Source organism: Ochlerotatus camptorhynchus, unplaced genomic scaffold (assembly GCF_037179485.1).
Source record: "Ochlerotatus camptorhynchus isolate MF236.1 unplaced genomic scaffold, CSIRO-AGI_Acam_v1.1 ptg000336l, whole genome shotgun sequence".
NCBI lineage: Eukaryota > Metazoa > Arthropoda > Insecta > Diptera > Culicidae > Ochlerotatus > Ochlerotatus camptorhynchus.
Window position 1 is genome coordinate 2,734,305 of NW_027040824.1, and position 15,545 is coordinate 2,749,849.

Below are 15,545 nucleotides of genomic sequence, written 5' to 3' on the forward strand. Positions count from 1 at the left end.
GTGATGTTGATTAAAAAGAAACACAGTTTAGTTTTATTAATTCTTTATTCTCTTCAAATTTGCGCCAACCCTATCTTGAAAAAAAAATCTAATGCATTTGTGACACAAACTTGTCTTCAGCATAGCCTTGAAACATTGACTTCGGAACTAAGAAATTAAAGCAATCTTACCAATTCAATTGAAGTAAGTCTAGATAGCAGTGGCAAACCCAACACGATCGTTGCCCATATCAAATTCAGTGTAATACTTGCCAATGAAAACGTCTCCCAAAATCCATAGTGGGCCATTCGGTGGTGGAATATCGATCCCCATGAATCCAGACAAGCAAATGGTCTTACCCATCTGCGCTATACGAAGAATGTAGTCAGCACCTTCCAGTTCGAATGTCTTGCCTCCCAGAACAAACGAAATCTTTGGCAGTTTGGGAATCAGTGAGCAGTCTACCATGTACTCGCCATTGATAATAGGTGTACCGCCGATAGCCTTATTGATAGCAGTAACCTCCGAAACGGGACCAGCAATCAAACTAGTACCGGTATCAGCAATCGCTTCGCATCCATTGTTGCAGAATTCGTTATCTCCAACCTTCACCGAATCCATTTTGAATTGCCAGTATGCTTTACGATCGACTGGAAGGTACGTGAAGTCCCCGGTATATTTGTTTGAGTCTGAACCTCCGAAGATGATTTCACCTCCTTCAGCAGCGCTAGGATCACGGTTCAAGTAGAAGGAGAAGACTGGAGCGTCCACAAGTCCCTGGTTGAACATGTTGTAGAATACTGGAACGACTCCATCAACCGAAATCGAACTATAGCCCAATCCAAGGATTCCGTCAAACTTAGCAGCAACGAATACCAATCCAGGTTCATTGATGGCTTCGGCAAAAGTTTGTTTAGCAATAGAAACGCCACCAAGTCCAACAGTATCGGTTGATAGATAACCGGACAAGCTTCCTGAACCGTATTGAATATGGAAGGCAGTACCGTTCTTCTCAAATGTCGATGATTTCTTGGCATTATACTTGTTGTGCATCACTGCAAAAATGAAAGCAAACAGTAAACATTATTGTTATGAATGTACCAGACGATAACGGTTGACTCACGGCAAGCAATGTTGGTGAACGAACACTCCTTCGAGGGCACCCAAAGGTTAGATGAGCCCGTATCGAACACTACTTTGAAGCTCTGTGGCGGTGTTCCGATGGTGATAGCACCGAAGTACTGAGCCTGTGGATCATTGGTATAAAAATTAAAAATGATGCCTAGGCATATTTCCTTTCTATTTATAACTTACGTCCAGGTAGTTCGAAAGTGGTTCAGGAACCGGGCCAGATACAGCATTATATTTGAGACGCAATTGTTTGATCTCGGTGTCTACATTTCGAAAATGCTGACGCGCACTTTCGATTTTATGCAGCTGAACCCTAAATGTACAGAAAAGTAGATCAAAGAGATGGAAATGACAATTTATCAATTGAATCTGTGATTATGGCAAATCTACCGAGATAAAGATATGAAGAAAGCTCGCGTAGCATTTGAAAAGGGCCTATACATTTTTGTAAACAAAACTGGGAGAATATCCCCTACCCGGTGGTGTTGGTGATGCTTTAAGCTATGAATCATCAACACTTTGTCGCTTTTATAATCGCATTGGTAGCACTGTACTTTTTTAATACTATTTGGTATGACATGTATGTTAATCAGATTAAAATATGAAAACTTACCTAAGCAAGTCTGCTTGGGCTAGAACGACCAGGCAGACCAGGGCAATTATTGATTTAATTAGCATCTCGTCGGTCAGAGAGCAGTGATTCCGAATTGCAATCGCCAAACGCTAGTGAACAGAGAAACGTAAAATAATAAATACACTTAACAACTTTCAATGGAAAATGGACATTATCACTTCTCATACCAATACAACACACGTATAGCAGAAGAAAAAAACGATAAACATATATATATTTCGACAGTAATGCCTTCATTACAAACAAAATTAAACTAAGTACCTACACATACAGATCGAAAGGATAATCGTAGAAAATGTACCTGTTATTGAAGGGATCCTAGATTCTAGGAGAGCAGCAAAAAAAGGATCGATCCACTTGCTACGAACACTAGCCGCAGAATATTCTGAAAAAGAAACATGTACAAAGACGATGAGTCGGATTTTCCGAATTTGCTTGTTTTGGACTGTCAGCTATAGTGGATACACGCTATTTCAAAACTACCCATATTTGGGTACAATCCACCCAGATCGGTCAAAACTGAACCTACCCAAAAATGGGTAAACTGTGTTGGGAGTGACAAGTTGACAAATGAACAACGTCGATCGCAGATCACAGTTTACCCATTTTTGGTAGGTTCAGTTTTGACCCAGATTGGTGGATTCTAGTTTTGAAATAGCGTGTATACACTCAAAAAATATTCAAATCAGTACAGTATAAAAGCTATAGCTAAATCGCAACCCTCCCGACCGACACATATCACGGCGAATGAGAACGACTCAAATTTGAGTTTAGTTCACTCATAATCGCCAAAAGTGCAGGAACTCAGCGATGAGTTAATTTGCCTCATGTTTTCCCCGGATTTTCCAGGGAAAAATTCCCGAATTTGAGAAAAGTAAAGATTGGATTCACTCAGTCTATTGGTACTACTCCGAGACTGAATAAAATTTTCGTCAATTTCCTCATTTTCCGGCAGATTTTTGAGGTTTTCCACAGGAAACCATGAGACAAATTTTACTCATTGCTGAGTTCCTGCACTTTTGGCGATTATGAGTTAAACTCAAATTTGGGTTATTCTCATTCGCCGTGTAGCTAGGTATAAAGAGAGAGAATACGAACTTAGTATAAAAATCGATTATGCATCCAATGTATAATGTGCAAGTATGCGAATGATGTTTAATGGGGCTCTATTTGGCAAATCTATTATTGCTGTACTTTCGACTTTCTTGGATTTGTTATTGAAATGTAAGCAATTGTTAAATGCTCATCAGTTTTATTTTTAACATAAGTTACATAAAATTAAATTACAAATAAATTACATCATCTAAATTGAAAACCGCTTGACGCTTTCCGCCGTATTAACTCCAGCACCAACTTTTGCTAATCGACGAGGTTCTCATACTGCGTCCGTCCACTGAAAAGTCAAAAATCACTATCATACATAATCCTCCTGTCGGTAACCTGGATTTGATACGCACACTGCAGTTCTGCTACCATCGATGCCCTAAAGTACAACACCCTGAACCTCCAGCAGCTGCATGCTATCATCTTGCATCTGGGACGATTGATGAAGTTGAAACCAATGACTGGAGGGATTACTTCTTCAAAATCGAAGCTGGTGAATGGTTGATGATAAAAGGTTTAAAAGGCTTATATTTTTACGATCCAGAGTTCTTTGAGCTGCAACCGGCCGTTCGAGACACGATCATATAGTCCAGCGTTCACTTTTTTATGTACCATAAAGGGGTCCGTTGCTTGCTTAGTTCAGATGGTCCGAGTTCACTTACACAAAATCATCAACAAAACGATCACCGGGCGTGAGAATTTCTTGAAGCAAATCATCCAAACGTCCATCACGTTGTTGGAGATGTGTTCGGCTAGGCACACGGTGTATCGTCCTTCTCAAAGTGACCGATGTTCTGTATCAAGAATCAGAATGCGTTCTACTACAGTAAGCAGACGTCCTTGATGATGTCTTTAACATCTTCTACCCTGAAAATGGGAAGTTGGAGAGGGGAGAATAATTTCATTCGTGTGATGAGCATGATGGAAGCATTTAATTCGCTACAACTTCAAAACTGCAAGCAGTTATTCACCCATAGGTATTCTCGTTAAGGAATACCACAGGACGTGCCATGAACGAAGTTATGCATATGTTAAATTTAACATTTATATTTACTTACCTGCAATCATTCACGCGAACCACCAGTGCACCATTTGCACCATACTTCTGGACAACCTCTATTGCATCTGGGAAGTAATCTTTGCAATTGTTCCTTGTGCTTATCACCAGACAGTACCAGCCCGGTTCAGTTCAAATGCTTGAACAAATGCATATTGAACAGGTTCGTCGAATGAAAATTGTTTCGCATGAAATCTGCAGTAATTGGATTGTGGTTCTGGAAGAAGGACATCGAACTGGTTTCGAACCAATAGTCAAGCATATCTGTAACAAGTCATAGCTATAAATTTTCGATGTTATCGATGCGAATTCACAACAAAACCGGAGTACTTTTTCAGCTCACATCCCGCTTTTCACTTATGGTTTTTCGGAACTTACATCAGTAAATAAGATGTTGATATTCTGTTGTTAAATATTTGAACTCTTGTCAAAGACTAAATCAGCGGTATACACCCCTTATCAAATTTCTCGCTGTTATTCGGACTTAGTATAATTTTAAAATAAATTTTAATCAAATCAATGTATAAACATTGTTAATACATAAAATGAATAAATTTTAAACTTTCTTTGTTTACTTATATTTTTTAGTGTAGAGTTCTCTACCACACGGGTTTCACCAAAGATATCTAATTAACAAGATATCCCACTAATCAATTCCTCATACAAGGCATATAATTACCACCCGTATGTGATCGCAGTGCCATCTGTTGAGTGCACATTGAAACTGTTGTTCACCACCTGGGCTCAATAACTGACAGATGTCAGCATGATAGATGTCAATGCGAACGTTGATGATCAGCCGAGGAAAGAGGACGATATCATCCTCGAAGTCATCATCATTATATTGCGATAGCAAGATTCTTACTTCTTTGTGATTGTTCCGATTTTCAATCATTACCACTTTATACGCAACAGAAATACTTGATAAAACAATCACACATCCAAGCGCGCATCATGATGTGCTTGTTTTGCTTTCGAGCGAAAGAGTTTCCAATATACCACCGGTATCAGTAAGATGCAAATCTCTAATACTAATTGATGATTTGCGGAGCTGGTGCTCAAAAGAATCTTAATAAGCATAGAAGTAAACATGGGAAAAGCATTCACTCGCTCTAAAGAATTATTCCAACACCCCAGTCACTGGAAATGCAACGTATCGAAATCATTGCTAAGCGTAATAAAATATGCCGTCTTCTTTGGCCAACGCAGCACGCATTCTATTCAAAAATTACATTGGAATAATCATAACTTTCCTATTTTATAACGTAGGAAGTATTTGTCAACACCGGTGAAAGCAAACGCAAACGGAAGTAGCCGAAGCTGAATGAAGACGACGAGTGATGACACCGCTTGATAAGCGCTGTACCGTCCGCTCAGTTGAGTGGGTTCCTACATGTATAGATGTTGGTGTGCGTGTTTTCTTCCAACGCTGCAGTTCAACGTTGTCTCGTCACAAACCGTTTGGCGCTGTTATCTATCTCTAAAAAATCCAAAGAGTGAAGGGGGTCTGGTTTCACATATAGCTGAATACACGTACTCAACATCAAAACAACAAAACATATTATGGTACCGCTGACAACGTTGCAGATGTTCGGTACGCAGCAAACTTAAGCGATATGACAGCCATATCCACCCCAGCAGGCCTGGGTTTAATCCCAGTCGGTGCTGCCGGGATGTGATGTTCTGAGGCATAACATCTCTGATCACGCCTCCTTCGGAAGGGAAGTAAAGCCGGTGGTCCCCGGTTCATGAGTTAATGGGTCGATAGGTAGGTCATAATACATAAAAAAAATCCATTATCCTGATTTTTTTTTCAAGAAAAGGTTTCAAGACTTGGTTTTCTCAATCTTGAATCTTTTCTAACTTGAAATTATTCTTAAGTATTTTTAAGTGTGTCTTCAAACAGTTTTCTTGTTAGTTAATATTTACGATGTTTCATAATACTTTTTACTAAAGAGCCTGAATTTATAAAGAGACGACATCTTATCCATTTGACAAGTCTTCTGTTCGATTGGAATGACTTTTCCTACGACTTTGACAGACAATTGATTGTTCCAATTTTGACATGTCGCCTCTTTATAAATTTAGGCTCTTTACTTTTTACCAGCCGTATCCCGACCAACCATTTCGTTAATTTTCTTTAATTTTCTATACATCGATCTTCAAATCCATTCATAAGAAAATCGATAGCGATCGTCACCATTTCATGAATAATTGTAAAGATGCTAAAAGTTTATTAGTGAATCGTTTATAAAGATCTTTCTCAAAATATTGCTACCAATCGTTACCAATGTTAAAATATCGTTTGTGTTGCCAGATCAAAATATCGATTCCTGTTGTAAAATCAAAATATCGATACACAACTGCTGATTTTATTTGTGATTTTTTATCTGCATAATTTCTAGTTTCGATCCCATGCCATCTGGGGTGTACTGATTTCGTTGTTGGTTCCTAATCCTCGGGTCCACGGCTGCTGTTGATGAGCTTATCAACGACAGGCAAACACACATGTGGTGTGGTGTGTTAAAATTTCTGTAAATCTTTCATACATGAATTCAATATTTGTCATAATCATCAACCAGTCAGCCATGTAGGTGTAATAGAGGTCAAAAAGGTATCAATTTTCCTCATTGGGTTCCAAATACCGAGAATCCCACCACGCATGCTATCACGGGTTATTAAATATATAGACGTAAACTTGAAGAACTACAATGGTAAACATTTCCTGCGTCGCGGCCATCGGTCTTCTCGTTCATTTACCGGCAGATTGCTTCTCGGATTGCTTCTTCCGATGAAATGCCGAATATGTCGATAAATAATATAAACATTGCCATCTGTCACCTGGTGTGTTTCGAACTCTCTTTAACCAGCGATGCAAATCGATAACAAGGAGATTATAAATGTGCATCGATGGCAATCTTTGTTGTGCTTTGTCAAAGTTCAAAGTTACGATGATATCAGTATTTAAATATTTATTGATGAATATTTGTAACGAATACTAAAGTCCATGTGACATAAATCTTTATTTCTGTGTAAAGAACTTTGAAGAAGTTTCACGAACGGTTGGTCGGGATCTTAAATAAAAGCGAAGACAACATATCAAGAAGACTGGCAATTTTGATATGTTGTCTTCGATAAAAGGCAAAAAATTTAGGATAGCAATTATAAATGCAATGTATGCTTTTCTCTTGCTGTGTTGCGCGTTACACCAAAAGGAGGGGGTATTGGTAAATGTGTTGTGTTTGATTACATGGGGAAGGGGTGTAAATCCTCGTGTAAAACTGCCATTTTTTGCGTTACATAATTTGTGAACAGACCCTTATGCTTAGGCTGCCTCTGCGTCACACGAAATATGGAGCATACGGTGCGATTTGCGGAGAGTGTTCAACAGAGTTTCCACGCTCTTCGACGTTCATCTCACGCGTGAGAAGGGTATCTTGCCTTTTTCACCGGCAGGTGTAATCGATCATAAGATTAATGTATTTTGGTTGGTTGTTATGACAATGTTTAAATATTTTTTAATTTATTTTTTATTTGTATACGATCATTGTATTATTGGGACTACAACCAACCTGTTGATGTAAACATAACAACAATAGACAATAAACGGGTGCACTATGGCATATATTCGGATGTAAGAAAAAAAAACCCTGACCTAATTTGATAAACGTTTATTATAACTATTCAACGAAAATGAAATTTATGCCTATGCAGCTCTAAAATGGAATGTCGTTTTCTTCCCGTTACAATTTTATACGATGAATATTGCGTAGGTTGTGTGTGTGTGTAATACAAATTTTCTGCTAAATGATATCTCGATTCGTGAATATGGTGTACCTGCTTGTCCAAAAATAGTATCTATTGGTCGCTCAGACTGCAGATGTTAACAGATTTTTGGGGTGATTATACAAGCAATATTGAAACTAAAGAAACATATTAACGAGACAATTTGCATTGGCAGTTTTTCTTCTTCTTGATTTCTTAGTAAGTAGATCTAAATTTGTTAGTTTTGTTTAAGAGATTGATAAGAATAATCACATTACAGTTTCTTGTTTTTTTTTTCGAGGAGTTATACATTTCACAATTTTATACTTTCAGTGTTTCGTATATCAACATCTTCTCATTGTTCCTTTCTTTCGTCGCTACTTGGATTAAACAGTAACCTTACAATAATATTGCAACGAAATCTTTGATTTATGTTCACATATTAAGCCCGCCTGTTCATGTAGGTTTGTTTGATAAGCAGTATTCTAGTAATTAAATAGTGTCTTCGAAAGATAAAATTAGGTGATATCCGCAACTTTTTTTTTTTAACTGTATTAAGCTAAAATATATTATGTATTTATAGTGTATTGATAAACCTTTATACAACAAGCTACTACTAGGTGTTAGCAAAGTTTAGAAGTCAAGATTAGCCAATCAAGCTAAGGCGACTATTGGTTTTCCTTAGATGTGCTCGCCAGGGGATAATCTGTTCACTCTCATCGTCGTCATCGTTACCATTTTGGTTCGAGCTATGGTGATAGTAATCATTTTTGTTGTTGATATTCTCCATGGAGCTACGCGTGCTGTGATGATTGCTTCCGCTTCCGTTGATGTTAGTGCTGCTGCTATTGTTGCTATGGTTATTGTTTCCATTGGCATGGTGACCATTGCTATTTTCATTCTGGTGATTACTATTTCCGTTTTGTTGATTTTTATGGTTATTCTCTTTGTTGAAACGAGACCCGACGGAGTCTTCATGTTGTGAAGTGTAGCTTATGTTATCGATTGACATGGCTCGTTGGGACATGCGTGAGCGCCACGTGTCCGTGCGTCGTTGATTTTCCTCCACCCGAGGAGTGTAGATCGAGGATCTGTGAAATTTGAGAGAAGCATTAATTGACAATTACAGATGCTTTGACCCTGATTCAATATGATTTCCACATACTTGAGTTTACTTTCGGCCTCTTCCTTACGGGCCATCAGGTCACGTTTCCACTTGGGTATCGCTGAGAGGCGGCGATCTTCGGCCTCTCGGGCCAGCCTATCGTCAAAGTCTTTCTTCGCCTTTTCAGCTGCTTTTTTGGCAAGCATTTGGCGTTTCCAATCCGGAATAAGATTGCCCTGATGGTCACGGTCCGGTACCTGTAATAACTTATCAGTTGAATGATAAGCACAAAACGGGGCAGAAGGCAAGAGGGGCAACGTGGAAGAAAGAGAAAAATTGTTGCAAATGGTGAATGAAAGCTGCTTTGGTGCATGAAATGTGAATAATATTTATTGTGATTAAGAGTTTCATCCGGTATTTTGGGTATGGACAGTATTTTGTATGAAAATCAAATTGCAGCTATTTTCTAAGATCAGGTCTATTTTTTCATTTTATCATAAACAAGAAACAAAAATTTTGATTAATCAGGATATCTGACAACGCTGGTTTACGGGTCGGTTTTGATTTTGATTTTAATACAGAAATATGTACTGTCAATACCGAAAATACCGAATGTAACTCTTAGTTGTGGTGAACATCGTAGGACATGAGAATGTGGTGCATAATTGATTATAAACCACTACCTGGTCCACGTAATTTGCGGCGGTGAATTGTCGTGCAACTTCGGAATATACCTCCGTGGCCTGTTTGTCCTCCATCTTGGCTCGTTCGACTTTCATCTTTTTCACACCGGCGATATCTTTCGACATCTTCAGTTCGGCAATTAGGTCTGTCTTTTGCGAGAGGAACTGTTCATTGGTTGACGAAAGACACTGCATGCTCATGCTGCGTGTGGGTGCCGAAAACGTCTTGGACAGCATTTTGTCTGTTCGTCGAAGCTGCGGATAAGAGAAATAAAGATGTGATTATATTTGTTATGTCGTCTTCTTTCGAAATTTTGGGAATTGATTAGGGTGTTAACTTGTCAATTCCTATGGCCTGGTTTATTACAGAATCTATAATTTAACATTGACGATACAGGGGGCGACCCCGGCGTAGTGGTTAGCCAAAGTCACGAGTTCAAATCTCACCCCCGGACAAGTCACGAATGACCCAAGAGCGTTAAAATCACTATAATAAAAAAAAATGACAGTACAGAAAAAAAACTGATTTTGTCCTCCAATAGTGAGATCGGTCCCGTCTTACTAATTTAAATTGCATAACAAAAGTATAATTCCGCATACAGCAAGAGAATTCAGAAAAATGTTGAAGAATGCCTAGGTGGTCTGGTTATTCAATATCGAAAAAGGGACTGTCCACAAACTACACAGACGGGGGGTTTGAGCGATTCCCTAAAACAATGCAGAGCCGCAAATAAGCATACACAGCAAAAAAAGTTGTTGAATATTACATCGAAACTGCTGCAACCAGGTCAATCCATCGGTTGTGTAATATCACATTGTACGATGTACATCGATTTTGCGAACAAAATTACATCCATTGATGTAATATTGTATCTGCTTTTTGCTATTACATCATTATTTCATACATCAGCTTGAATTACGTTGATCGATATTACATTTTTTTTTGCTGTGTATAGAGGAAATGGATGTAATGTTGGCCTAAATGCCCCTAATTTGGGTCCATACATAAAATATCCATTAGTACCGTCCCAATGACGCGTTCATCTAGATAAAATTGATTTTTAGCGATGGGCCCTAGCTTAGATCCATACACACTTAGTAATTAATACCGACTTCGGTAATTTTTACCAAACTTTCAATAGCGTTTTAACGTTCGGTAAAACATTGACCGTCATTTCCAAAGCTTTTTCACTAAATTTGAATTTCAACACACTGTCAGCCTTGTTTAAATAAACGAGTCTTGCCATTGTGGTGAAGTTTCCCTTGTTTTGAAGCCTTAAAACCTATGAATTGCCATAGGACGAGGATATTTTTTTTATGATGAAGACCATAGTATTATTATTATTATTCGGTGTTTATTTTTATAATTGATGTGTTTTTCTGTCCTTTTTATATTGTTCCTTGTATTTTGAAAAGATATGGGGTTTTTACGCCTATTTGCGCAAATATTTGCCAAATAGGCTTTTCCCCATCAATCTTCATTTAGACAACAAAAGTTCGATGAAGAAAATAATAAATAAATAAATAAATAAATAAAAACAGTTCAGCTGTTGAAAGTACGGTCAAAATTACCGAAGTCGGTGATAATCTCTAAGTGTGTAGGCCAACATTGGAGCCATTTCCCCTATATTGAATAAATGCTGTATTACAGCGTATAATGCTGAATAATCCGGGTTGTCAAATTGTGTGCTGTAAAAAGCTCATAGAGATCGATTTCGCCGTTTACTTTGATCTGATTAATTTACTTATTAAAAGATTTATAAACGTCTTCTCGATTCAATACCAGAAGTTTGATCTAATAAAAAACGGAATAAGTGTAATTTGTATACATTGCCACTTGAATTCGAATGTTTTTAATTGATTTAATGGCATGCTTTATTAAACGTCTAATAAATTCAAAGTGTTTTATGTAACCTCATACGTGAAGTTTACGATTTTCAGAGTTGGTTGGAAATGCTATATAACATGAAGCTTTTGTGTGATAATTTATTAGCTAGAGAGAAGGGCCTGAAGAAAGTAGGTAGATAGCTCCGCTAGAGTACGGCAGTATGAAAATTGAATAGAAGTTGAGCCCTTCGCTCATTTTCAACTTCTATTCAATTTTCGTACTGCCGTACTCCAGCGGAGCTATCTACCTACTTTCTTCAGACCCTCCTCTCTAGCTAATAAATTATCACACTAAAGCTTCATGTTACATATAGCATTTCCTACCAACTCCGTCTAAAAAATATTTTCTAGCTCCACAATAAGATTTGTTTGCATTGCTTTACAATATTGCTGAATAAAGGTGAATACTGTCAGCATAATGGCTCTTACACAACTATGCGTTCATGTTTTAATCGCATGCTTTGTAAATGCTTTATAAACGACGAATTAGATTCATTATTCCACAAAACTGGTTCAGCTTAACAACAAGTCAAAATCCCCGTTGACGAATTGTTCTCTTGATACAATAATTGTTCTGTTCCCCTTTCGATTGAGGAAATGCAGCAAGTTGGGAATCTCCTTGTTTACATCCATTTATAGAGATTTTCACGCCTGGTTGTATTGGTGCGCCGTGTGAAACTGTGGTAGTGAACATCCGAGGAAAATACATAACAAACCGCTGTCAAACTCATTTTGACAAATCGAATTACATACGTTTTGAGGTTAGCCCGAGGAAAATAATAAACAACTTTACACGGCGATAGACCTCCGTTAGTGTGTGTGCGTTAAACATCACTAATCTCTATAGACCCCACACGCCTGTGTGCATATCGAGGCCCAAGACAGCTGGAAATTTCTCCTCATTACATCACCATAAGTATTCCCCTAGCACTAATGCTTTATCACTATCCGGAACATCTGATGAGAGGTCGTACCCGAGGCCGTACCATAGAGGTAACTCTAAGACCAAAAGGTTCCGAAGAAACGAGCTCAACATTTTGGCTCAGCTCTGATACTATCTTCGATCCCAAGCTTATCGATGCACCCCTCGAAACATAGGCAAATCCACGAACCCCTCATTTTATCTGTCAAATGTTCATAGCGAATCAAAACAAATATAGTGTAGTACTGGAATTTATACTAGAATGGGGTACGTTAATCGATTTGCTTGGGACCAATAGGCTAGTCAAGTAGTGAGCCAATTTAAAATCGTTAGTTTCGTATTGATTGTCGCCGTCGTCGTCGATTGATCTTCGACCCTGGGTGAACTCTGAGCTTCATGCCTCGAACAAAAAACTCATCAGGAACCTCTAAAAGTGCACGTGTCGTCAAATCAACCTCTCGCTTTAGTTTACTCCCCCGCAGTCTCGGGGAGTTTTTATTTACTTCTTCCATATTCCTGCCGCCACTCACTGCGAGGGCTGCCTAAACTCGCAAGGTAAGAGTATTTTAAATCCTCTAGTGAATTTGAAGAGTTTCATCAAGCCTGGTGTATATCGAGGCCCAAGACAGCTGGAAATTTCTCCTCATTACATCACCGTAAGTATTCCTCTAGCACATAGCTGATGAACATAGAATTTTCCTCCGCTATGCAATATGTAGCGATAATCTGAGTGAGATCCGCGTCCAGCGATTTCACAAAATTCGCAATTGTGTTGTGGTTGTGTCGACAACTACGAGCGAGCTGGAATTGATACAATTAAATTTCATAAAAAATCCAGTAATCCACCCTAAGAATAAATAAAATTGTTCCTAGGTTAGGGCTTTAAACCATAATTGATTTTTATTTATTTAATGCAAACAGAGTCGAAAAGATCATGTACATCATATGTAATTGTAATGACAACATAATTTGAGGTCTTCAAGTTATATTGAGGATTGGGTCTTGATAATTCATTAGAAAACCCTTTGAATTTGAGTGATCTGTCTTGACAAAAATATGCCATACACGATGTAATAAGTTCTCACATTGCTCTATAAACTCGAATGGTCCGTTGGAACGTCTTACAAGACTTCGATGAGGCTGTAGAGCAGGATTACAGGATTACAGGATTCCCCCGAATAGCGCAGTGGGTGCTACCGTCATCCACATGTCTCGGCTGTTCTCCATTCGCTTGAGCTGATGTTATGTAAGTGACTACCCTTATAAACGAGCACCATACACGAACGATACCACAAATCGTGCCACCGTGCCACACATTGTTGAGATGATAACCCGAATAGTTTGTTAGGCACTCCTTATGGTTATCGTTCATGCGGGTAGGGCAAACCATAAACTTGTCATCTACAGAAAATTTGCACATTTAGTTGGAAAACAACCGAGAAATTACGGTGAGTGGATGGCACAACCCACCTGCTATTCAGGGGATTCCTGTATATTCAAGAAAAAGTCTCATATTTTTTAAATGTGTTCTTAATGATGTCTTAATTCTAAAAAATATGATGACATAATACAATCGATACAACGTGACGGCTTCAGTGTGGCTGTAAAGCTTCTTGATATGAAATTGAGGCACTTGTGAGCACCTAACATATTTTTCGAATACAGGTCCATGAAGCTACATGGATTTGTATAATAAATCAGGATATCATACTAGACCTCATTTATCGTATATCTACGCTTCAGGATAATTTGGAGGGTTTAAAATACTTTGTCATTACAACCATTAATACTACATGCTATGAATGCAAACAATAAATTAGCCGGAACATGATAAAATTTCTCGTTGAGTCTATAGAATCTCACAATCTGAACTCCATGATGATTTGGAAAATGTTAGATATTTAATTAACACATCTATATGGCTCACATGATTAAATGACGTCCCATGTAGCTCCATGCATTCAAGTAAAAAGTCAGGACATCGTACAAGACTTTGGTTGAGCCTGTTGAACTTAAAGTCCATGTTCATGCTGGTTTAAAATGCGTGTTCAGTAACAGCCCCCTGCAGTTAACCTCCAGAATCTATCCAAGATCCACATTACATCAGATATAAACGGGATTCCACCAGGCTACTAAAAAAATCTGGACTTAAACATTAACACATTAAGCAAAACCTTAAATCACATGTGAAACCGGGTCGTTTCCATGGTAGTTACATTGACAGCCTAGGACCACATTGGCCACCCCTGTACACGTTAAAAATTTTCCCGGGAAATGGCCAGAGTCTCAAACCAAACCCCATCATGTGACATATCGAATTACAGGGAACTTCAAAACTAAATCATATTGTTTGTTCAATATCTTCACAAAGATCGAGCATTCATCCAAAGAAGCTTAGAACCTATGTCTTTGTCGGCGTGGTCTATAATATGTCACAATCATCAATAATATTTTTGTTTCATTTATGTGACCTTACTTAAATTCAAGTTGAAAATGCGATATTTGTACGGCCACCAAAGTGATACGCCGATGCACGCCGTCGCCGTCGACCAATGTCAGCGAGCCTAGAACCCTCCCAACACGCCAGAGCTCCGCCCAATTGAGAAATACTGGGCTATTGTCAAGCGGAACCTAAAGAAGACCGAAAAAAAAACTGCTAAGGGCGAGCAGCAGTTCAAGGCAAACTGGCTTTCTGCTGCGAAGAAGGTGGACAAGGTGGCTGTACAAAATCTGATGGCAGGGGTCAAGCGTAAGGCCCGGCAATTCGGATTTGGAAAAGCGGAAGCCTAACTGAATATTTTTCCTGAATTTTATACTAATTGAACTTGAAAAAGAAATTTAATTTGATTTTTTAAATAAACGATTTCACCGATTTACACGCGTTTTCCCTTGACCAAATTTTGACCGTATCACCCTTTACGCCAGCGCAGCTGATGAAATGACCGGCGCACAGGTCTAGTTCTGACAATATCTGGGTACAAATATCCGATTTCTTTACGTCTTTCAAACCATTATGGGGCATTTCATGATTTATAGTTGCAAAACTTCTTTAAAATTGGCATTAGGTATGCGAAATTTTACCCCATTGCTGAATCGAAGTTTTGCCTTGCAATGAGGCAAAAGTTCGTTTTGAACGCTCCTTTGAAAAAAAATCGTTCTAGCTACGAATGAACTGAAAATTCGTCAAAGCTTCGTAACACAAAGTTGTTAACCTTAAATTTGCGATCATATGTGGGAAATTAGCTTGATTCCAAATGCTTGGAGTTTTGAGGTATTTT

At 38.4% G+C, this 15,545-nt stretch overlaps 2 protein-coding genes across 5 annotated transcripts in view; both read right to left on the minus strand.

Annotated features, from left to right (window-relative positions):
• Positions 1-102: 102 nt before the first annotated feature.
• cathD (cathepsin D) lies at positions 103-1,833 on the minus strand. The gene is made up of 4 exons (XM_065230979.1): positions 1,724-1,833; positions 1,294-1,423; positions 1,103-1,226; positions 103-1,034 (listed from the first exon to the last, which is right to left on the minus strand). Exons 1-4 carry the CDS (start codon positions 1,786-1,788, stop codon positions 190-192), a joined length of 1,164 nt encoding a protein of 387 aa, XP_065087051.1. The 5' UTR covers positions 1,789-1,833; the 3' UTR covers positions 103-189.
• A 5,728-nt stretch (positions 1,834-7,561) lies between these two features.
• Positions 7,562-15,545, minus strand: part of f (forked) — a 470,851-nt gene continuing 462,867 nt past the window's right edge. For 3 of the 4 annotated variants that reach the window (XM_065230982.1, XM_065230983.1, XM_065230980.1), the window contains 3 exons: positions 9,459-9,713; positions 8,836-9,041; positions 7,562-8,761 (listed from right to left, as the gene is read on the minus strand). In XM_065230982.1, the coding sequence (XP_065087054.1) occupies positions 8,317-8,761; positions 8,836-9,041; positions 9,459-9,713 (906 nt within the window). In that variant the 3' untranslated portion in view covers positions 7,562-8,316. The remainder of the gene's footprint in view (positions 8,762-8,835; positions 9,042-9,458; positions 9,714-15,545) is intronic. The other variant, XM_065230981.1, reaches the window with a different exon arrangement.

Coding starts and splice junctions, on each gene's coding strand:
- cathD (XM_065230979.1), bottom strand. CDS start 1,788: ATGCTAATTAAATCAATAATTGCCCTGGTCTGCCTGGTCGTTCTAGCC. Junction 1,424..1,723: donor GCCCAAGCAGACTTGCTTAG/GTAAGTTTTCAT, acceptor CTGTACATTTAG/GGTTCAGCTGCATAAAATCG. Junction 1,227..1,293: donor CACTTTCGAACTACCTGGAC/GTAAGTTATAAA, acceptor AATGATCCACAG/GCTCAGTACTTCGGTGCTAT.